Source organism: Hylaeus anthracinus, unplaced genomic scaffold, assembly GCF_026225885.1.
Source record: "Hylaeus anthracinus isolate JK02 unplaced genomic scaffold, UHH_iyHylAnth1.0_haploid 11985, whole genome shotgun sequence".
Classification (NCBI taxonomy): domain Eukaryota; kingdom Metazoa; phylum Arthropoda; class Insecta; order Hymenoptera; family Colletidae; genus Hylaeus; species Hylaeus anthracinus.
The window spans coordinates 8,116,524-8,140,199 of NW_026534333.1; the positions used below are offsets into that span (position 1 = coordinate 8,116,524).

General features: G+C 49.6%; 2 protein-coding genes across 4 annotated transcripts in view; both read right to left on the minus strand.

Moving 5' to 3' along the window:
- The window catches only part of LOC128887286 (homeobox protein onecut-like), a 60,370-nt gene extending 42,548 nt beyond the window's left edge, over positions 1-17,822 (minus strand). For 2 of the 3 annotated variants that reach the window (XR_008460004.1, XR_008460005.1), the window contains exons 1-2: positions 16,643-17,756; positions 7,122-7,229 (exon numbers count right to left, since the gene is read on the minus strand). Coding sequence is in view for 1 of the 3 variants with exons in the window: in XM_054143005.1 (XP_053998980.1) it covers positions 7,122-7,229; positions 16,643-17,624 (1,090 nt within the window). In the remaining 2 variants the exon portion in view is untranslated. Of the gene's footprint in view, positions 1-7,121; positions 7,230-16,642 lie in introns of all 3 variants that reach the window. The other variant, XM_054143005.1, reaches the window with a different exon arrangement.
- LOC128886788 (AT-rich binding protein-like) lies at positions 17,732-18,665 on the minus strand. The gene is made up of 2 exons (XM_054141952.1): positions 17,966-18,665; positions 17,732-17,904 (listed from the first exon to the last, which is right to left on the minus strand). The coding sequence occupies exons 1-2, from the start codon at positions 18,663-18,665 to the stop codon at positions 17,732-17,734; spliced, it is 873 nt and encodes a 290-aa protein (XP_053997927.1).
- Positions 18,666-23,676: the final 5,011 nt, after the last annotated feature.

The following is a 23,676-nucleotide window of genomic DNA, read 5'->3' on the forward strand; positions in this document are numbered from 1 at the left end:
CGATGCCGTTGGTTATCGTTATTGTTGTCGTTGTTATTGTTATCGTTGTTTCGGTTGCCTTTATACGACGAGTGCCTCGTCGATTATCCGTTTCTCGTTGTCCCGGAGATGTTGGCGAATTGTTCTACCGGCTGTTGTTCTACCGAAAGAGTTATACTCTTTTTGTTTGCGCATCCGCGATTTGGAAACGAATCTGTCGATCGTAATTGCTGCTAATTGCAGCCGATAACGTATAATTCGTTGCAGGCGAAGGAGATACTCTACCGAAGGATGGACAATTTCTACTTAGACACGGTGAAAAAGGAATTCTTCGGGGTGTATTCTTTTATACGCGCACTCTTCCTTTCTATCTGTATCGATCGTTTGAATGGTACGTTGCGTACAACAAAACGTGGTTTAGCGTTCAACTGTAACGCCAAAGCTCTACCAGGAACGCCATATTTATTTATTTTTCATTTTTTCGTTTAATTACGATGGTATCGATACTGCGAAGCTAAATAACGCATCGTGTGTCGTAGGGTCTGCGGTCCGGTTTCTCCAGACTTACGAAACATTGTGTGCATCTTGCACGCCGGTCACGGAATCGATCGGCGAACGTTAGAAAGCGTTTAGACGTCCGTTACTTCCTCGTCTGAGAATCTCGCGTCGACTAAACTGCCGGGGATAACGTCTTCGTCTCTTATAACGGGTGGTAAAAGTAGAGAATGGCAGTTGAAAGTTGCGAAAAAGAAAAGGACGACGCGGAAGGATGAAAGGATCAAAGCGTCTGGTGAAAGACTCGGACGGGACGCGAAAAAGGTGGTAATTAAGCCGCAAAAAGAAACAATCGATTCTACGGACTCACGGGACGTATCGAAATCGAGAACAGAAAGAACGGTTTCAAAAGAAAACCCGCGAAAGGGGTCGGAGAGGGTCGAGACAGAGTCCAACGGTCGAGAAAAAATGGTAAATTCAAAGGAAGAGTAGAACGAAAGATCCATCGACGATGAAGTTGCACGGAAGGAGACGCAAAGCGGTCGAATGAAATTGTTTTCTACAGCTACAATCGTATTTTTACACTCGTACATTGCGACATAGTATTTTTCTACCAATACATAGACAACCTGTTGAAAATCGACAAAGTAAACAACTATTTGTTTTCGTGGAGTTTGAACTCGGATGGAAAAGTTTGCGTGCAGCTTACGCTGCCACTCCGCTAGGACCGCTCTTGTCGAAACGTTGCGGTTTCTAACGCATACTGACCAACCGGAATTCCCCAAATTTTCACCTCTCTTATTCCTAAAGTTCACGAACGTACAATCGTCGTTTGATAAATCTCAACGAAGCTATATAACGGCTACGAAACGCGATAAAATTAGCGCAATCTAAACATCGAAAAAAAACTAAAAAGAAAGCAACAGGAAAGACTCGGAAAGCGCCGATTTCGCAAAAGACCGCAAACGTAGAGAATGAAAGAGGTGTAAAGGTTCCTTGGTTCGACTTCTGCGGGGGCAACGAAACTAGCAACCAATGGCGTAACGCAGCCGAGCCATTATTGGAAACTCGTTACATGCACGGTGCCCCACGCCGTTACAAAGGCACACCACCCCCGACAACCCCCTCCGATCCACCGCAGTTCGCCACCCCTGTACCCTCCGTTACACAACCACTCGGCAGAAACTACGTCGCCTCCGTTAGATCGCACCCCGCCTCGCGTCATCATCCACCACTGGCCACCCCAACCTAACCTACCTCTCCAGAACTTTGTCTTCTTTGGTTCCACCTACTTACGCAGAATTTTCTACCCTACAATGCCGATGCTCGTTCTCGTTCAGTTTTCCTATTTATCGGATTCCTCTAAACTAACCAACGAACTACTCTATGTCTATTAAAGAAGTTTGTCTAAATTAAATAATAGCTTCGATGTTTTCAAATAAATGCAGTACATAAACTATATGCATAATGAAAAATTTATTTGAAAACATCGGAGCTATTATTTAATTTAGACAAATTCTTTCAATAAACGCAGAGGGCACCGATACTAATGGGAACGACTGTAGCTCGAACTATTCGTTTCCACTGAAACGAAAATCCTCAATTATTCGCGTTACTTTTGAAATCGTTCGAAAGTCTAGCAAAATAATATATGATCGGCCCTTCGGCTTTCCTCGAATAAGCTAAGAGAGGAAAAGAGAAGCCAGCTGAATAATCCATCGAACGTAATGTCAATCAAAATCGACGCTCGGTTCGCGATTAAGACACGCGAGAAGCGAACGAACGGTGCATGATTTGACGGCATTCGTTCCGCGGCAACGACGTAATGGACCGACCGAGATGAAGTGGCTTCGATTCAACAACCGGATAATTCGATCGATGAATCGAATTCGTCGCTTGCTTTTAGATGCCGCACCGATTAATCAAGATAAAGTGGAAACTCTTGCATATTTAAAAGATTCGTTCGAAAACAGTCTATAAATGGCCGACGCAAAATTTGTTTCCATCACGTTTCGACGAAGCTTATACTACTCTGTTAATTTAATTTTACGACTGTCCGATAGTTTTCAACGTTCACCAGCAGCGCGATGTAATTGCCCAAAAAGTTAATCGAATATATCGGTAAAATTGGTTAAATTCCGGGACATCGACTAGGAAATTGTACGGCTCTGGAATCTCGGCTCGGCTACGGAAAATGCCTCCGTGTCCCCGAGATAAATGTTGCAATAATATTTCGCACACCACCGTACGTCGTTACAGGGACGGAACTAGGGGGAACGAGAGGGTGGCGACGGCGTCGTTCAAACTCACTGAAATCCTCGAACATCGTCGGAGAAGTCCGCGAGCACGATTTAAGATTGATTCGACGAGCTTCCAGCGCATTTATTTAGTGGGCCGCGAGGAAACTCGGTCTCCGTTCGCGTGAAAAATCACTGATATCTCACCGATGCGTTTGCACGTCGCCTTATACATGGATCCCCTATAGGGCGAGACTCTCACCTGTGCATTATTCGAACTTAAATGCATGATCGTTTCGACGCTGCTAGCACCGATCGGATCGTCGATAAGCGTATATTCCTTTGGAACTCGTTGAAAAATTGCGATCGTTAAATCACTTGTTTAATTTACAAATTTCAAATAAGGAACAATCCACCGAAGACAGAGTTTGTAATTTATGTTCGGAATTTCCAATTTCCCTTAGCTCATCTTATAGACATCCACCCTGGTCATCGGTTATCCAGGAAAACACGAAGACGCTTTAAAGGTATCACCAACTTTCGAGACACATTTTAAAAGACAGAGACGTCGACAAGTTACCCCACGGCCAACTCTACGTTTCCATCCCCGCGACGAAAGCATCCACCCCTCTTACAAAGGGGAGCAACGCTTCGTTATCGAAGAATTGATCTGATTAGACGATAGGCCCTTTCGTCGAAACTTTTCACTGGACATCCCTCTTGGTTCCCACGTCTCGCGAGAATCGGGTTTGCGAATTAGGGACCGCTTAAACTCCCTACTTTTACCCCGTTTCGACCAACAGCGGTCGAGACGCTCGTCGATGGTCTAAGTTTCATTCGAGACATGCTACGTTAATTGCCGCGCTCCCCCAGCAGGTTAAAAGAGTCGCCACGCTGGCTCAAATTCCGTCTCGGAAAGTTCACGGGTACTTGGGAAATTTCTGATTACGACAAAGAAAGAAAAGTATACGACACCGAAACCACAACCGAGGAAAATTCGAATGATCGGGTCGTCCCGAATTAGGTTGCAGAGTCTACCTCCCTTTCGTCAAGCCACGAGATGGGACTGGAGGGGTGGGGTGCGGCGATGGAAAAGCTCGAATTTTCACGGTCGCGTATCAAAACTCCGACGAACAACGTAGCAGCGCAATATTGTTGCACGTGGCATGCGCTTGACAAGAGTCGACGAGTCGCGGCTAGAATTTCCGCGATATCTCGAAGCGGGCTCGCGTCAAAGAGCACACGTGCGATAGCAATTAATTTCATTAGTAACGAAGTAATTAGTTCGAGCGTCGGTGTATCGCGTTGCTTCGTATGCACACCCTTCGACTACTCGAAAGAGTTACCTTCAGAATTTCAACTACGAGGATCGACGTTGCCGGTATCTTCTCGTTACGGCAAACATCGGAAGTAAAAAAAATCCGACTAACAATTTTCGCGAGAATGCGACTACGGAAGAATTTCTGTTATCGATTCAACTATAATTATCCGTTCGATTCGAAATTTACCACGACCGCCTAATCAAACCTATTCCGCCAAACAACTTAAACTAAAAAAAGAACTTGGGAAAAGTATAGAAAATCCAAAGCGACCAATGTTTTGCGATCACCAACACGCTTACCGAAATTTGTCCTCGCGAAGGAAAACAGAGTCTCGATCGAAAGACCGACTCGAACCGCTGATCCTGATGATACCTTTTCCCCGATCCGCTACTCCTCGGAATAAAACGAAAGGAAAGACAAAAGGACAAGAGTAGAGCACCAAAAAAAAATAGAGAAAATAGAAAGCCGAGATGATGGGAGAGTTGGGAAGGGTAGGGGGAAAGAGATCGATCGGCATCGAAGCGGACCTAGACGACCAAGTCCGACGAGAAACGTCGAAGGCACGTCGAAGTAACGGGCAAAGCGCGACGAAGGCAGGTAATCTCGCTACTCTTGGACCGCTCATTCGAATCCCACGCTAAATTTCAATCTGACGTGTACAAAAGTCGAGCCCTTCCGCTCCCGCCCCGAATCGGTTTCTCGTGACAGAGGAACGACTCGTGCTCGAGGCAACGGTCCATTTCTGCGATCCTCCGCCCGATCTCATCCCTTCCCACCCCCCTTGGCCACGTACAGCTTCGCTGCACACGTGTGCATCGGTCCATTTGAGTCTAGTCACTCGAACGCGCGCTAGTACATCGCCGAGCAAAAGTTTCCGCCCGATCAGGGACTCGTTTTTCTCTTTTGGCAACATCCATGATAAGTAAAAGACGATAAGCTTCTGGCATTAAAAGATCAAGAGATGTACGTAAAGGATGATGTGAAAAGTGTAAGCGACTGTTCGTTCGAATTTGTTCACGCGTTCGAGGAATTCAGGGGGGAGCGATTCGTACGTTATCGAATTAAAGGGGTAGCAGCGAAGAATCCCAAACTACTCCGAGGAGCTTTCTACTCAGCCCGCAAATTGCTCGTTGTCACTCGTAGTAACACTCGCGATTCCAGGAAACGCGAAAAACTCTCTTTGTCGTACCACGAAGTCTATCCGGAACCTTAACAATCCCCTCGAAGGAGACTAAAGAACGATTCGTCGACGAGAAGCGATCGAGCGGAGGTCAAGACGAGTTTCGGTTGTCGTCGCTGTAACTTTTTGGCCGATAGTGTACGTGTACGGGTGCGTGCGTGTGCCACGAAGTGCCACCCCCGCCGATCGAGTCCTTTTAAGCCAAGCCATCCCCTTCCGACGGCGTATCCGTGCCCACCCGCCGCTACCCTCTTTACTTGCGTCCATTTCCCTCGATACAGTCCTGGCAATCCGTGGTGTATCGGCTCGCGTATACACGGCTCGGGCACAGCGTCGCGGCGCACCTAATTAAACTTCGCCAGCGTGGGAGAGCAGTAGAGCACGTTAGACTTTCATTCGGTCTGGGCTTTCTTGCGTCCCTCCGCGAATCGAACGAGCTTTCGGGCTTCTTCCGCGAATTGCGCCGGGGAGGGTAGGATTTTTTGAGCTCCGTATCCGGCCGACTGATTTTATTCCATCCTCCCGCCCCACCGCCCCACCGCCCCACCGCCCCACCGCCATTCTATGTCGTTTTCTATTAGGACGACGAGAACGCCGGGGAAAAATGAAAGTTCGAATCGCGTCGGAGGGCGCGTTTTCAACGAGAAAGCTCTTTTTTGTCCCGAGACTCTTCCGGAAAATCATTCCGAGACTTATTTCAATTTCGAGTGGCTTTCTTTATATTTCATTTTTATTTTATTTTTACCATCACCGGATACGATAGAATCGCAAGAAACGAATTACGGTAGGGCCTATACTCTACTTAGGTACCGTTCGTTCGTTCGTTTATTTAAAGTGCGTAACTTATTATACAAAGTTATTGCACTACTGCTTACTTATTATTAGCTTATTTCCATTCTTTTTATCATCGTCTTACATGACTCCTGGATTATTTTAATACTGTTTGCGGTATCTCTTACTTCTCATCTATTGGGGCCCGCTGGCCTCCTTCTAGCTCGGCTACCTCGGGGTTATTAAACCTGTACTGTAGCTACAAACACCGCTACAGCCCCTGAGAGTAACTTAGGTACCCCTCTGTCCGCGGGCAAACGTGGAAATCGCGTTCCGTAGTATTATCCTATATAGTTTCTCGATCGAGATCGAGTAACCGACGAACCGAACGAGAGCTATCAGAAATGTTGCAAACTAAAAACGAAATAAACAGTGTGAGAACGATATGCCTTGGTTCCCCAAAAACATCGAGCCTATCCGCGATTAATTTGCTCGTGAAACGGACGGGTCGATGGTCTCCGATTAATCGAGGAGACGGCCGATCAAACGGACTTCCGGAACGATCGAACGATCGTCTAGAATCTAGAAGGGTTCGAAGTGGCCGGATCAAGGGCACGAGCGTTCTTCCGCCCTTGGGGCTCGTTAAAGGAAGCTAAGAAGGACAAATCCGATGTAATATCTAACGACTACGATAGGCGATAGGCGATCGGGTTATTTATTTCATTCTATAACTTCTACCAGAGACTCGTTAAAAAATTGCTAAGGGAAATGTTCGCGAATGTTCTAAGGGACGGTACTTAATCGAAAGGATCGCGATATCTTCCTTCTCGCCAGAGAAAGACGACAGTTGGACAAATCGACGGTAAAAACAACGCGATCGAAGGCTCGCGAGTTTAACGCGCCGAGACATCCGAATAGTTTAAATAGTATTTTTTTTTTTTATCTTTATTCATCCCGACTCGGAGGGAGACTCCGATACAATTTAAATATCTTGTTCGCGACGGCGAAGGGAAACGCTAGGGATAATTTGCATACTTATTCCGTTGTTGTTTTTTTTCTCTTTACTTTGTCTCCAGCGCGGAGGAAGACGCTCGTGTAATTTAAGTAAAATATTAAAGTGATGTATTTTGATATTACCATATGAGTTGTGAAACTGTTGATGGTGAGTCTCGAGACCGGTTCCTGGGTGGTGGATATCCAGCATGGCTTCCGGCTCGCCTCCGCTCTCAGAGCAGTTGCTCAGGGCTAAAACCAAACCGATAGACACACACCTTGCGTTTAAACTTCAAATCAGTTTTCAATGGCGGCGATCCGTCATAGCGCGGAATACCCTCGCTTATAATTTCTTTCGCGTTTTTCCGGCTCGCGTTCCGATTTTCGTCGGCTTCCTTTCCCTTTTCCCTCGAGCGTTTAATCACGGTATCGTGTTCACTTTACGATGGAAACGTTACTTTCGGTTCTCGAATTTGTTCTCGTTCGTTTACCCGAAATTATGTTCGTCCGCCAGAAATTGTGAACAAAGAGAAGAAAAAGTCACGTTTCCAGGACTAATGAGACGCGAACGAATCGGTGCCGAATTATCCAGCGTCTGGGAAAGGAAGGTCGGCGACGAAAATCATCGTTTCAATTCTATCTCTATCGTTTCAGAAATGAATCGTGGCGCGTGTTACGTGACTTCGTTCTCCGTTTCCCCGTTCAGGTACGAACAAATTGAACAAAATCGGTAAAAAGTGGAGTAAACGTGCCCCGAGAAAGAAATCATAAAACACAAAGCAGGGGTATGTCACACGTGTTCACTTAAAAGGTACTCACAACTTATAGATACACAAACTAAACCGTTCGATCGACGACGATCGACAGCGTCTTCGGGCCTTTACGAGATCGATCGATTCTAAACTGCGCGATAAAGTAAGATTACCAGTTTCACAGATGACGCAACGTCTCTGAAAGAGTGACCGTACACGTTCGAGCATTCGCCGTCGAAATCTGGCAATATCCAGGCATGGCAAACGACGATACGAATCTTGAAACGATCAAAAAATGATTCTTTTTCCGCTACAAAACGTAGCGCAAACGCCAAAAAAAAAGTATCGTGTCGACGTCGTTTCCGCAGCCTCCTCTTCGCTCACGATCGATCGCGATTAACGCGGAAAATGTCAGATTCAAACTCGCCGTCGAAGACGCTGCCTCGCTAGAACCGTCAACAAAATCTACGCTGAAAAAAAAAAGACCCAAAGGAAAAACAGAAGCGAAAGAAGGGTAGACGGTTGAAACGAAAGAAAAGACAGAAATTAAAGTACGCGAAGGATCGGGCGAAGCGATGGGAAAAGGAGACGGGACGGAACGTTATCGCGACCAACTGAAACCAGAGATGGGCAAAATTTGATTCGAATAATAGATAACGAAAACAACTCCGAATAGCTAGATCGTTACAACTTTGCTTCGTTCGCGGCGAATTATTTTATTGTACAATGTCATTTGTAATTTAATTTGCACGTGCCAGTTTCTATCCGGATAAGAATTTTGCCCATTTCCGAGTGAAAGAAACGCGGAACGAAACCATTCTCGATCGCGGGACGCAAATCGCAAGTGCGAAGCGATCGTGAAAATTGTTTCGAATCGAATTGAAACCGTCCGCGGAGGTGCGTGTCTTTGTCTATCCGTTTGGCTGGTCGAGACTCGAACAGCGCGTTTTAAGGCCGTTTGCGACTCTGCGAGGACATCGCGAGACTATCGATTTCCCGCTCTCTCGACGCCTCGAAAGGAGGCGCGTGGAGTGGACGTGGTCTCCTCGAGGTCCGCTCCTCTGCGATCTTCCGTGTAGACTTCCGGTCGACGATCGTCTTCGGCCGATGACGGGGGCGGGGGGCGGAGGCGGGCGACGAATGACCATTTCGGGACGAGAGACCGAGAGATTCGATTGTGGATATTTCGAAGAACCCGGCATTTGTTCGTTCGTCGAACGACGCTTTCGAACGATCACCTCTAGACGTTGACAAAATTTTCGTATATCCTTTCGCTCAAATCCAGCAACCGAGGGATGCTTTTTGCGACTTACGGGGCAAGACTGCTATGATAGGTGCGAAAAATCGATTTTTATCATTCTCGTCTCGTAAAGTGCAATCCTTTGAGAACAGTTTCCATTTGATTCCATCGTGGAACCTTGACGAAATAACCGAGATACGATTCTTTTTCGACACACTTTAACGAATGCATATCAAAATGAATACGATTCGTTGCATCGGTAAGCGACGCAGTTAGGTCTAGAAACAAAAAAAAATATACAGTTTGCCAGGCCAAGCAGCAAACCGGGAAAGCTAATAGGAACTAGGATTCCTTTCGTATCTTTGTCGTTACCGAATTAATATGTACCTGTTCTGCAAATCATGGAGGCTCTTCTGGAAAAATGGAAGCAGACGCTATTACTGGTGTGTTTACACGCTCGGATAAACTTGGTGGTGTAAATTACGTAAATAATATCGGCGATGGTGATTCGAAAAGATTCAAGTGTGTCGTTAGCCAAGAATCGTACGAGGAGATTTTTAAATAAACGTAAAGGAATGCGGGAATATCGTTTCGAAACAAATAAGCTCAAAGTTAAGGAGTGTATAGAAAAAGGAAAGAACTTGACGGAAAATGGAAATTCATGGGTATTTCGAATGATCTTTGTACGAAAAATTTCCGGAAATAGTTTGCGAACGTCTATTCCAAGAACGAGCGGTTTGTAAAGTACTTCTGCTCGACCCCGCGATATCGACTGAATTGAAATGTACCCTCCCTGTCATCTCCCTCTGCGTTTTCGACGAACGTTTCGAATAATTTCCCGTGCCGGCTTTGAATAATCGTTTGGATATTCGGTTAAAACGATTATGTAAAGTTGTAAATTATTCCAAAGCTCGACCACCGCGTTAGAGGAGCAAAGAGCGTTCGACCCTTTAAGAGAGAAGCTCGAGAGAAACCATAGATTGAAAAATCTGGTCTTATTATTCACGGAAAATTTATCTACTCGATCAAAACTTCCCAAAACGTTAGAAACGTTCGATTCGTAACATCGATATCGCGAAGACTGTAAGAATACGTTAATCGGAGTACAAAAATCGGAGTCGGAAGAAATATTACGCAACACGAACTACGACGAATCGAGTCGGGATCCAAAGTCTTCCTTCAGATGTAAACACGTTTATCGACGTTTCGAATATTCCCGTTGTATTCGAAACGTTCTAAGACATCGTTTGACAAAGGAGAGTCGAAACTTTGTCCACCGAGGATTCATCGACGATTGAATGTTTCGATTCGCGTCCGAAGCTACCAGACGAAGCGTGATAAATTTCGAAACGATCGAACGTGAAATGAAAAAAGAACGAATCGGTGAGCAAAGGGTTGAGGAACGGCTCGAGGTTCTTTTTTTTCCCCGCGAAGAATCATCCCCTTTCCGATCGGTACCAGCCCGTACATACGCGAGTCACGTACGTAACAGTAGCAGACTGACATGTATGCCTCGTAACGGTAAGCCGGTTCCCACTGAGAACCCTGTTACCACGTCTACGCGATGGAAAAGAGGGTAGAAAGCGAGAGAGGGAGAGAAAGAGAGACTTTGCGTTGTAATACGTGTTCCGTGCGGTGTACGTAGACGTATATCGCATGCATGACGTGGAGGATGAGTCAGACCTGCTGGAAAGCAGTTTCAGGGAGAGAACTCATCGGGAAACTTTCCGGAAATATTTGTCCTTTTTCTCCTCTGTCTTCTACTCTTCCACTCTCTTTCCCTTTCCCTCTCTTTTTTATGAAAACTCCACGATAAACTTTGAATTTTCCGCGAAACAGTTTTCGCTATTCCTTTCTGGTTTTACAAACAGAGGGAGGGAATTGGGTGAACAATTTTTAGAATTCTTTTGTATTCTTTTTAGGGCGGTTTGTTAGGTGCGATGTTAACGTTAGAAAACGCTTCCGAGTTTTGTTCATCGCTTCGCTGGGAAAGATTAAGCCTACGGCCTAACAAATATACGTTTACTGACGCAAAACGTTCGCGCTATAAGCCACCGGTGCAGGATCGTATAGAATTTCTAACGTACATTGCATGCTAATGTCGGGTCAGTTCTGTAACGAAGTTAACAGCTTTTTCTTCTTGTCGAAACGCTCCTACCAAGGAGCACCTCGACGACTCGCAACGTTTGCTTTTACGTAAAACCCTTCCCTTTCCTTCCTACCCTTCCGACCGACGACGCGGCACATATGACGCTTATGTCGTTAAAAATGTTCCTAGACGCGACAACCTCCGCGAAAGTCACGACTATCGCGATACGAAGAAAACGATCGAGGAACGACCGGTGTCCGCGAAGATTCCTTTTCATCGTACGCGGACGGGTTCTTGCGAACGTTTACCGAGCCACACGAAGCGTCGTTCGAAGAGAGAGTAGGCTTACTGTAAAACATACCAGTGTCACCTTTCGTTTATCAACGACCTGACCGAAGTTTAATTCGAGACGAACAGGCTGCGCTCGACGACTACTTTAGCAATCGCGACACGATGCGTTCAAAAAAAATACGATCGATTCCCTTTCTTTTTTCCGTTTCTTACACGATAAAACGCTAATATTCTCGTTGGCGAAAACAAAAGAAAAATTATTTCTTTGCGTAAAAATAAACAATCCAGCGGAGTTTGGCGAAAAGGTCTAGGTGCGAACTCTGAAATTCTCTGCTTCGGTTCTTCGATCTTTTTTCCGTTCGAGAGAGAAGTAAAAAAGCTCTCCGACTCCGCCCTAATTCCCATCCCTTCATCTTCGTTTTCTCGTTTCATTGCAAATCGAAGCGACAATCGCGGAGAGGAACGTTTCAGAAACTACGGAACCTCTCGAACGTTGCGTCATCGTCTGGTAAAGGCGAGACTATCAGACAATCTACTCAGGACTTTCCCAGAGTTCCGAGAAGACGATTCAAGTTTTATTCCTACGAGGAGGTGGCGTCCCGTTGGATTTTATAATCCGTAGAAACGTGAAAGGGGAGCACGGGAGAGCCGAAGGTCACGATTTTCCTAGGTCGACGGTGTGGCGCAACAGCTGTTCCACGAAAGGTGTTCGTTGATGCGACATCTGCACCTTGATCCCCTCTTCGCCTCCAGCCATTCGGTACTATTTACCGAATAGCCTTTTCTCGACGATGGCGAGTCACAGAAACCAAACTTCCCTATGTCGAACGGATCTGGCACGTGTCTCGGATCGTCGAAAAAATTGATTTTCCCAGGGGGAGATCGATTATCGATCGTGCGAAACGGGACTGCCTCGGATCGAACGATTTCGAACGCTTTCGATCAACGTTTTAATCCTATCGACGAACGTAGGCAACAAATTCGCATCGTTCACGATTCTACGATGCCAAGTGTCGTTTTGTCTTACTTTTCCCGCAACGCCAAGGAAAATACTAGTTACCGCGGAGACGAGCCGATAGTATCGATACTCGCCACGGAAGTGGTTCGAAACGGAATCGGTGAAGCCGACAGGACGTCCCGTGGAAACAGGCGCCGATTGGCAATCCAAGACGCGCGGAATTCGTAACCCGTGCGTCAGCGTGCATGCGCGTGTGCGTGTGCGAATCGTGCAAACGCGACGCATGTAAGGTCTCCTCGACGCGGTGTCGCGTTTCGGCGCGTGCTGTGACAACCGGCTGGAAACCAACACCGGCTCGCCGCGTTCTCACGTCCATCGTGTTCCTCGAGCAAAAGTTTCCGGGGAAAATCAGGTTTCTTTCGAACGAGTCTCGACAACCCCTGAGCGATGGGTCGTCGTCGAGCGAATCGGCAAAGCTGGAATTAACCCTCGCGATACTAATTTCGAGAAGGACTGTACCATGATTATTCGAAGAATTTGTCAAAATTGACTTAAACGTTCGAAAAACTTAGAAATTCCTCGAAGGACGAGCCCCGGAGCTGCGACACCGCTTATTCCCTTAACTCGTGGCTGTCTCCGATTGTTATTAATAACAGCACTCGCGTCATGCGCAGAGGGGGCATTCTATACTTGGAAAAAAGGAATGTTGCCTCGAACAGGGGAGCTAGCACGTTGAAAATAATTGTCCTGTGACTACGGCCCGGAAACCGCGGCGGTCACCACGGTACGCGTCCTCGTGGTCGTTCTCTCGCATAAAAGCCCGCATCGATTGCTCTTTATCGTCCACGGCGAGAGGATCCGAGGAAACGCGCCTCGAGGAACGACGCACCGGCTCGAAGGAAACTTTCAACGTCAAAGGAAAACTTCAACTGTTGCGAGCGTTGCTCGCTACCGATGAATACGCTGGACAGAATTTTTAAACGCCTACGAACGTTCAAAGTCGATGTCGATTGTTAAAAAACAAACGTTCCCGTTAATATTTATGCAACCCTTTGGCTGATCGCGATCTGTTTTACTCGAAACTACCAACCTATCACCGGAAGCAACGAAATCGAGGTTACAAAAAAAGAGCAAAAACAAGCCCAAGATCCTTCTAGTTTGCGATGCAGATCACGTGGGACAGTGGGTAGGGGAATGAGGGGAGGGCAAGAAGGTGATCCTCAGGAAGCGCTGGAACTTTGCAAACACGAGGACGCGTCCTCGAAACGAGTCGCCGATTGCGAACGCAACCTCTTGAATTTTTTTGTAACGCGGATGGATGATGTGGGTACCACGAGGGGCCGTGACGTCATTCCAGACATCGTCCTCGTCCGTTACGCGCTTCTTCTTCTCCACTGTTCCCTTATTCCTCGCGTTTCGGGACTGCGGAAGACACCTTTCGCAGCCAGCTGTCGGTCGCATCTGTAATTTCTTTGATGCGACCTGAACGTGAAACGCGAGCCACGACGATTACAAATAGAGATAATCGAAAGAGGAAAAGCTTCAAGTTTCGTGATAAGGAATACTCTGCGAGATACGCGAGAGATAAATTTCACTAATGCTCGGTACCTGCGGAGCTCGACAAAAATTCAAAGGTTTAGTCGAACGGATCACAGGTTAATAAAAGATCTTATTTAACTTATTTTCACGAATCGTTGGATGACTTGTTCTATTTTCCCCGAACGCACTTGGACGAAATCAAACTAGAGACTGGCTTTATCCGACGGAAAAAGAGTCCCTCCGAGGTTACGGGTTGAACGGTAACGAGGTCATCGATGACGTTTCTGTGATCTGCGAGGAGACCGATGACGGTGGAGGAAGAATGAGGAAAAATTGCAAGAGAATTGAATGCACCCTCGCAATTTAAACGAATTAAACGTTCGGTATAAAGATTCGAGGAGCTCGTTTCTGTTGCTTCGCGTAAATGTTAATTCGACGAAATTTTCATTCTCTCGTTACCGAGCAGCGGTGAATTCGTCGCTCCACTTTCGAAGGTGAAGATACATTCGTCACCTATTCGATTATTTAACATTCAATCGTGTTTATTCGCGTCTTGAGCTTTCGTTTGAAAAAGTTTGAACGTGTCCTTCATCGAAAGTCTATCGCCTCCGCGAACAGACGTTTCTCTCTTTTCCATGTTTCATTCGTAAAAGACACCGTACAACGCGAACCGTGTTTTCTTTGGTCAGAGTTGCCGTTCGATCGATACGACTATTACTGTACACCGTGTGTCCATTATCGTGAACGTACAAACTCGAGATACAGCGCGACCGGAGTTAGCACCGCTTTCCCATCGATCTCGACTCTGAATCATTTACGAGCTGCCGTATGCAACGGTCGTTTCAGTCGAATGCATTCTTAGACCTCGCGTCGCGATGATTCCGTAAGCCTGAACGGAAAAGTTCCTTTTCCCGGAAAATTCACGTTCAAAGATTCGTCGACGAATGATTTCCGAAGGATTTTGGGAGAAACGAGATAATTTGAAATTTTGAAACGGCATCCGACGTCCGATGATTTGTTTCGTTTTATCCTTCCAACAAACTAAGGGCGGTTTTTGAATAAAAGTAGTCGCTGGAAGTTAAGCGACTCACCTGTGTTAGCCACGACGCTTTCGAACGTGTTTTAATGAGACGACACTTCGGAACGAGCGAGAAAGAAACGTGGGAAACAATAGCGGGACTCCAATCTGAAGGGCACTGGATCGAACCCTTCTTTTCGCAGCATTGTCTCCCTCGACGAACCCTTTTACCACTACCGTCACCTTTTCTTCGGTATCCCCCCTCCCCAGCCTTTCCGCGACCCTCGCGAGCATCCGAGGAGAGCGACGGAGAACGAGACAGCTCCGACTGGTTACAGAATAGTTACCACCCCTCCTCGACATTATCTTTACTCTTTTGCCAGCGTACAAAAGAAACGCCGGAGCTACCGACGGAGGGGGAAGTACCGGTGTTTGGTAGAAATGTTTGTTCTCCCTAAACGCGAGTTTGCTTTTCTTATTTCTACCCCCTTTCGACATCTGCCCAATCTTACCCGACCTTCTTACCGCGTGAATTTAAATCGTACGACGATAGAGACTCGAATGCCGATAATCAAAGCTTTTGGATTGAGAACAAAGTACGAAATCAAAGACGGACAGAAATTAAAGCTCCGTAGATGATCGAGAATACATAGGCTATCCTGCAAAGACAGAGAACATCTCGACCGTTGAAATACGAAAGAAGAAAACTCCAAGTCTATAGGTACGATCTTACGCAAAATCGAGTGTATTTTTTCGAAACGGTATCGCGAAGTTCGTCGCATGATCGAGTCCGTTGCAGTCCACGCAGCATGAGTCTGTGCGGCTGTCAGGCGCGAATTCGCGCAGGCCGGATAACATGTTCTCGGATGGACAGGGTAAAACCCTAAGCGGGAGGGGATGACGACAGCGTGGCGGCGGCATGGCGAACATGGCGTCGTCGAGGTCGCGTCTGCGCCTAGCCGCGAACACCGCGTGACCACGATCAATAAACTGTACGCGCTGTTGTGCCGGGGCAAAGGATGTTGAATTCGAAAAGTGTTATTCCGCGCGTCTATCTCTGAATGATATGGAAGGGAACGCCTCTCCACGTGGGTGCCACGTGTGCGCTTCCGCCCGCGTCTCTTACGCGCGTGCACGCGCTCGTCCGATTTCGTCGACCCTGCCCCAAAACAGAGGCCCTGCTACGTCGTTTTCGCACCGTCTTTCTCGGAATTTTCCTCGAGGATTTTCCTTTCCGACCGAACGGATTCCATCCTGGCACGACTTTGCTTTCGACGAGAACGTTGCTTTCCTCGAATCCGGAGGGACTCGATGCCAACGGAATCGGAGATGGCGCCAATTTTTTCAGCGATTTCAGGAGGAACTCGAGGATCTCGGTAATAGTCGCGAATCGCGTTACGGGGAGAGCAGAGTTCTCGACGACGCGCGGATATAACGTATAGCGATTAGCGTGTTTAATCGAAGAGTCGACAAACAGATCTAAGATGGCACGGAAAAGTTGGAGCAAAGAGCGACTTTGACGTGGAGCGATAGAATCCGAGGATAAGATCGCGGTTAGTAACGCGTTCGCGGTCCAAAACGATGGCATCGTAGATAAAAGCAAAGGAAAGACGCGAGAATCGTTTCGATGTCCGAATCGAGCGATCGACAACGATACGCCGTACGGCAACCGAAATCGAAGGTGATTATACGCGTGATGTATCAGTTAGCGAAGTAAAGTAAAGGTGAGAAGAGGAACGAGACGGTTATTATCGTGGGAGACACGATGGAGCACTAACCTGCTAGCCGCAAGGCCGACATTCTTTGAAACTCGGGCTCCTGTAGCCACTTCCACATCCGTCGAAAGGTCTCTCGGCCGCTCTTGAGCTTGGACCAGGGCTTCGGGTTGCGGAGCAGATCGCTGAGGGTACCCTGACTACGGCAGAGAACCCTCTGTGCGAATATCGCCTGCGGTATGCTGTATCTCTTCAACTCGGCGCTGATCCTCTGTGCCAGTTCTTTGGTGTTGATCTCCTCGACCTCGCCGGCTCCGTTCCCTGCCGACGACACCGTCTTCATCACGACCGAGGTGTGCTGCACGTGCTGCGTGTGCGCGATCGTTTGCTGCGGCATCGACTGTTGCTGCTGCTGCTGTTGTTGCTGTTGTTGTTGTTGCTGCTGCTGCTGTTGCTGTTGTTGCTGCAGCTGCGTCTGCATGGGAGGCGGCGATGCAGCCGGCACGGAATGCGTGGGCGGGGAATGATGCGAAGGCGCGAAACTGGCCGTCGCCGAAACAGCCGGCGGCGAGGAAGGACTAAGGGCCGCCGGACTCTGCTGCAACCTCGGCAAAAAGGCCGGATCGTAGTGAGGACTGGCGGACTTGTGCGGCGAATTGAGTCCGCTCTGACTGTAGGCGCTCTGCGGTGACAGAGGACTCGGCTGAAGGCCCGCGCCCGGCGAGGCGTAATTGTGCGGCGGCGACATGCCCATCGAGGGCAATTTGTCGTACGCGTACGGCGAGCTACCCATCCCGAGGCCGATGTTCCCGAGGCCGTTGTTTTGCATCACCGCGAAACTACCGGTAACGCCGCCAGCCGCGTGTGCACTGTATACAAACTTGTCGCTCATCGTCGAGATCGGCGGTAACGGCTGTAACGGCGTCAGGGTCGCGTAAGAGGAACCAGGACTGAAGCCGGGCGGCGACATCCTTTCCGCGACCGAGGTCAGCGTCTGATAGGTCGGCTCCGGCTGCATCGCCCTGAAGTCCGTCGCGTCGATCATACTCGCGACCGAGACGCTTATCCCCGACGTCGGCGTTAGCTTGCCCGGACTGAGGAGCTCCGAGTCGGCGTCACGCGAGTCCACGTCCACGTCCTGAGGTGGCACGATCACCGACAGGGACTCCCTCGCGTTCTGTCTACCACCACCACCTCCACCACCGCCGCCGCCACCACCGCCACCGCCACCGCCGTTTCCGTTGCCACCACCGGCGCCACCGACGGCACCTCCGCCGCTGCCGCCACTGCTGCTGCTGCTGCTGCTGCTGCTGCTCGTGCTGCTGCTACCACCGCCACCGCCGCCGCCACCACCACCACCACCACCACCGCCTCCGCCGCCGCCACCGCCGCCGCCACCACCGCTACTACCACCGCCGACGATACTGTTACTCGGTGGCTCCTGGGACGACGACAGATCCTCCGCGGCGGTGAGCTCTCGCTCCTCCTTGACGCCGAGCGCGCCAGCCGCCAGTAGTTCCAGCGGCAAGTTCGCGCACGCGATGTCGGGACTTTGCGAGGCGGAGGATGACATACCCTCTCCGTTACCACCACCACCACCACTGCCGTTTCCACTTCCACCGGGGTTTCTTCCACCCGCTCCGTCGACGCCGAGCTCGTGCTGTTGGTGCTGGTGGTGTTGTTGATGTTGATGTTGGTGTTGCTGCTGCTGTTGATGATGATGATGATGATGATGTTGAGGATGGTGGTGGTGATGATGATGAGTTTGATGCTGTTGCTGTTGAGAATGGTGATGGTGTTGTTGTTGTTGTTGTTGTTGTTGTTGTTGCTGCTGGTGATGGTGGGGTTGGTGGTGGTGGTGGTGATGATGGTGATGCCTACCCCCACCGACCACCGTTCCTCTACCACCGCTGTTGCTACCACCTCCTCCTCCTCCACCGCTTCCTCCTCCACCTGCACAGTTCCCATTCGAACCACCCCCACCGGTTCCCCGGCCATGCGTAGAAACCGCCGCCGGGGAATCGACCGAGTCCAGTAATTGCTCGCTATGCGATTGATGATCGGCTACGTCCCCTATACCTTCCATTTACGCACATCTAGTTCGGGTGGCCGCGCACTCGCTCTCCCGTGCTCGGACACACCGCGTGCACACACCGTTTCTTTGCTAGATCGCGCGCACTCCGTCCGCGACTCTTTTTTACCGTCGATATTCCTCTGCGACGGGCACCAGTCGCCGTTTGTTCTCTAGACTCGACGCACTATATTACGCGCGCACCGAACACGATACGCGTTTATCTCGCGAACACTATAACCTTTATCCCTTCCCACCTGGTTTCTGTCACTGTCGATTGTCGATCGTTTGGTCTCGTCACTGAGCGAACCAGTCGCGATGCGCGTCGCGCCGCAACCAGGGAAACAACAACAACGACGACGACGACGACGACGACGACGACGACGACCAAGACGAGAACGCGGAGAACCACCACCGTCTCCTCGTGTCCGGCAACCTCGAATGAATCAGAACACCGTGATCGCGACCGAGGACGTCTCTCGTGGACGAGGACACCGCCGGTTCCGGTGGTGCTACCGTTCCTGTCAACTCAGACGACGACGTTGTTGTCGCTATTGCTCCGCCACATCCAGCACGTCGGATCGGCATAGAGATCCGGTACCACAGCGGCGGCGACCACCGTGCGCCCATGACATACGCGGAGAGAGTGAGAACGCACACACCGCGCTCGAGTGAATACGTTGGTTCGTGTCGAGAGACAGGGAGAGAAAGAGAAACCACAGGCGGAAAAGAGTAAGAGCCGACGACCGGAGAGAAGGGGGACGTCTCTCTCGTTCTTCGTTCCTCTTCTTCGACCCTTCCGTTCCGTTTCACTCTGTCCCTTACCCCTCGGTCGACATGCCGCACGGCCCACTACCACCGACAACAACCACCTCACCACCACCACCAACACCAGGACCACCACCACCACCACCACCACTACTGCCACCGTCACCACCTGGTCCACCCTACCACCAACGTGCTCGTTCCTCGTTCGTACGCGACACCCTCCGACGCGTGCTACGCTCTAACTACGATTCCTCCGGGTCCAGGTGCGACTCGCGTTATCCTCCTTCCTTTCGCGGGTTCGTTTCACTCGCGCGTGTCTTTCCCCCTCTCGCACTCTTCGTTTTTTTCACTGTCTATGGTCGCGTCTTTCGTTAAAACCGACACCGCGACATCCCCCGTTTACCACGTCACCGCGGTTTTACCACCGGCAGCCGTACCTGCGCGATTCTTGGTCCTTTCCGAACAGCCGTCAACGATACGACGATCCACGTGAAATATTAACCCCTTTGCTCGAGAACGAGACCGACGCGTATATTCCGTCAAACCGATGCGAACTGAACGCGACCGCGTATCGTCGAGACGATTTCCGACTATCTCGATCGTCGTTCGTTTGTTCGTTGTCCCGTGTCGCCTCGTTCGCAGCCCAGACTCGTCGGGTCCGCGCGCGCGAATCTTCGCGTCCGGAGCCACCCCTCGTCGAGGAGTCTAAGTCACCAGCGAGGGCATTTTCGTCATCGTGTGTTGCGAGGGACCGCTACGTGCGCGCCGTCGACGCCGTCGCTACCACCACCACACACCCGTCACCGACGCCTCCACCACTCTGGCGTCAGTACAGCCTTCTATCGATTTTCCGATACCTCGTGACCAACGTTGCTCGATGCGCCAATACTTCGAGCATAAACATCGACTCCTATCCTATCCAGCGCTCCAACGGAGACCTATCCTCGACCGACGACCACCATGCGCGAGCCTACGCGACCGATTTCTTGGCTCGATCCGATTATCGAGTGTTCTTCTTTCGATCTTGGTTAAACGTGTTGCGTTGCGACCAACTTCTCGTCGAGATACTCTCAGCTATCGTTTCCTTGCTTTCTTTTTTTATCTCGCTTTTTTACCAGCTCCGTCTAGTTTTCTTCTCGAAACGAACCCTCGCAGAATCTTTCTCGATTTTTCCATCTCTGTTTTAACGAGCTTCGTCGAGTTTCACACCTACCGTGTCTCGAAACAAGCTGTTTTCTGGATTTCGGTGGAACGGTACTCCAGTTACGTGCCACGACCGCGAAACGGTTTCCAGAAGATTCCCAGGCCGCGCGCGGTCGGCGCTACGAGCCGAATTCGGAGGATCAATACGCAATCGAAGGTGGTACGCGAGAAGTACTCTCGCAGCGCGGAATCGATCAGCGTTCCTCCACGTGTCCCGAAGCGTTTGCGAGGCGAGACGCGCTCGAGCCTCCGGTTCGACGCAATTCCACGATCGAAACGCGCATCCCCGTCCGCATGGGGAGCGTAGAGGAGGGAGAGGCGGGGAGGGGCCAGTTCCAAGATGTCCTCCCGGGGATCTTCCCCAATCGAGTAGCTCGAACCCCTGCGCGATCGAGTCGAGGCGATGGGTCGAAGCGGCGTCAATCGACGGGGGTCGCCAGGGTAGGCGTCGATAGCGTAATCAATGGGGAACGACGACTGGAACGGAGCTCTCGGGCGTCGACGCGCGTCGCCGATCGATCTCGCGGGTCGAGACTAGGCTGGTCGATTCTCCCCGTTCACTGACTGCACGAATAATCGATTCTATCGCGATTCTAACACGATTCCACCACGCGAAACGCGGAGGCGATCCTCTTCGACTCGCGATCCCCGGCTCGTTGGATGCTCGTGCGCATTCACGCGCACGCGTGCGCGCACCCTTAGAGACTTTGTCCCTCTCTCTCTTCGCGGATTGCCACCCTTTCTCTCCTCGAGCGGACAGCACCCCGCGGAGAAGCTGCGAACGTCGTATTTAGGAACCGACTTTCCAAACGATTCTCGCGTTTCGATTATTTTTCTAGTCGCGTTGGTTTCGCATCTTTCCGAATCGCGCGTTCTACCATCTCTCGAGTAACAAAAAGAGCGAGAGAGTCAGCCGCGAGCTCGCGCGCTCCCACAGACGTTCGAGCGACGAAGACGAAGCGACCGCGAAGTTGCGCAAATCGCGAACGCGACTATTGCGTGCTTCGCGAGTACCTAGGTGCCTCGTTCTTCGTGGCTGCTCCTGGGGCCAGCGGGGAAAGGACGGGGCTCGGAGTAGGGAATTCAGAGGGTTGGAGATCTTGCCACGGGGATCTGTAACCAACTCGATACGCAGGGGTCGCATGGAAAGGGCCACGCGGGGCGGAGGAGGCTGGACGCGCGGAAAGCAACGAGGGGTGGCTCAGGACCTACCCGTCCACTTTTGGTACCCTGCTCGAAGAAATTCTCAAGGAAACTTACTTAAATACGTTGGTTTCACGTGTTACCTCGAATCAATTTTTGATCATCTCTGTTCTCGGCACAGCGAATCGTACGCGTGCCCGAATCGACGAATTCAACGATCGCGATCGCGTCTCGCGCAGGTGCGACGAACCTGGAATAGGTGAATTAATTGATCGTTTTCTTCGTACGCGCTATCCACGTTTCTTTCTTCTCTTTTCGATTTCATGCTCGGTAATTTCTCCTTTCTATTTTATTTTATTTCTTTTCTCTCTTGCGTATGCACGAGGTGTAATTGTCTGTAACAGCGAATAAAGAAATAGTTTTAGATAAGAGAAGAACCACGCGACGTTCCCTGGACGGAATCCATTGGTGCTCGCAAGGAAATAAAATCGATATCGGGTGTATACACCGGCCGGCGAAGGCGAGCAAGAAGAAATAAAAACGCGTCGCGCCCCGACGAACCGACAGAGACAAAACCCCTGCATTTCGCGAATCTCTACTCGATTCCCCTCGAAACAGACAGACGATTTTTAGAAAAAAACAATTTTCTTTTTTTGTTTAAACGCATGCTATAAAAATGATAAAACCTTGTTCGATAATCGTCGGAAGCGCGTGCTAAATACGAGGATGATCCAGCTTATACTTTTTCTTTGAAAAAGTCCGAAAGATGACCTATTTTTTCGGGGCGCTAAAGCAAAAAGACCTCTTAACCCGGAGTAACTATACTAACGCATACCTACCTCGTACTAAAATGTTTTTAAACGATCACGGCAGTCAGCGTAGAATAAATTTACGTCGTCCGCGTAGTCTCAATCCTAACTTAATCTAAAGCAAACCACGTTTAATCTGGATCAAATGCAGATCTGCTGCAGGTTTAACGTATAGTTAGCGCGATCCGAATTATGTCAAATCGAATACGATAGACTCTCGTCGAAAAGATCGACCAACTCTCGAGATTGTAAAAAGATAATTTGCGTAGACAATTTGAAGTATATCCGAGAGAATTAATCCAGCTAATCGCGATCCATAATCTAGCTCGAACTCAGGCCGGCTTTGCGTCTAATCCAAACGTATTTCATCCCTGACGCGACTCGAATCGTCGCCATCAGGGCACAACGATCGTCTTTCATCCGGAAGGTCGATCGATTCCAAGCTTGGATCGCTCGATCGATTTCCTTTCGCTTAGCAAATTTCTGATGGAAAAGAAAGAAATTTGGATGGTGGCGGAAGTCGTCGATGGCAGCGAGGAACATCGAAATTGAGGTCTATTCGAGGGGAAGGGCATCGCGACGCCCGATTTCGACGATCCTGAGGTTAGTTCGTGGATGACGAGAGTGGGGAGGCCACGGAGGGGTGTGCGAGCGATGTAACGTCGATATCGCGTTCTATACCGGGCGTCGCGACGCCGAGTGGGGCGAACAGGGAATAGGGGAAAGTTCCACATGGGTAAAATAATCGATAGCGCGACCGATATGTATGTACCGAGGGCGTACATAGCGGAGCACGAACACCGAGAAACCTCTATGTACGAAGCGTGTGTGGTTACACGCGAACGGGCCAAGCCGGAGAGCCCGCGGTGACCGAGAGGGTGAAGAGGAGGAGCGGTCAGTCCGAGCACGTAAACGCGTGTTGCCATAAACACGGAAACGAGGAACCACCAGCACAGGAGGGTGAACGCGGACTTGGAGTTTGCGTCTCGCTAGAAACAGAGACGAGAGATCATTTGCGCGGACTTTGCGTAATAATCGTAACAAAGTTGAAGTTGGCGTAAACGTGGTATTTACTCGTACGAGAAAAGAAACGGAGTAGCTTC

What these genes read in the sequence shown, in the direction of transcription:
- LOC128886788 (XM_054141952.1), bottom strand. Translation starts at nt 18,665, where the DNA reads ATGGAAGGTATAGGGGACGTAGCCGATCATCAATCGCATAGCGAGCAA. An exon ending in TAGCGGTGGTGGCGGCGGCG is followed by an intron (nt 17,905 to 17,965) that starts GTGGCGGCGGCG and finishes TGGCGGTGGTAG; the next exon opens with CAGCAGCACGAGCAGCAGCA.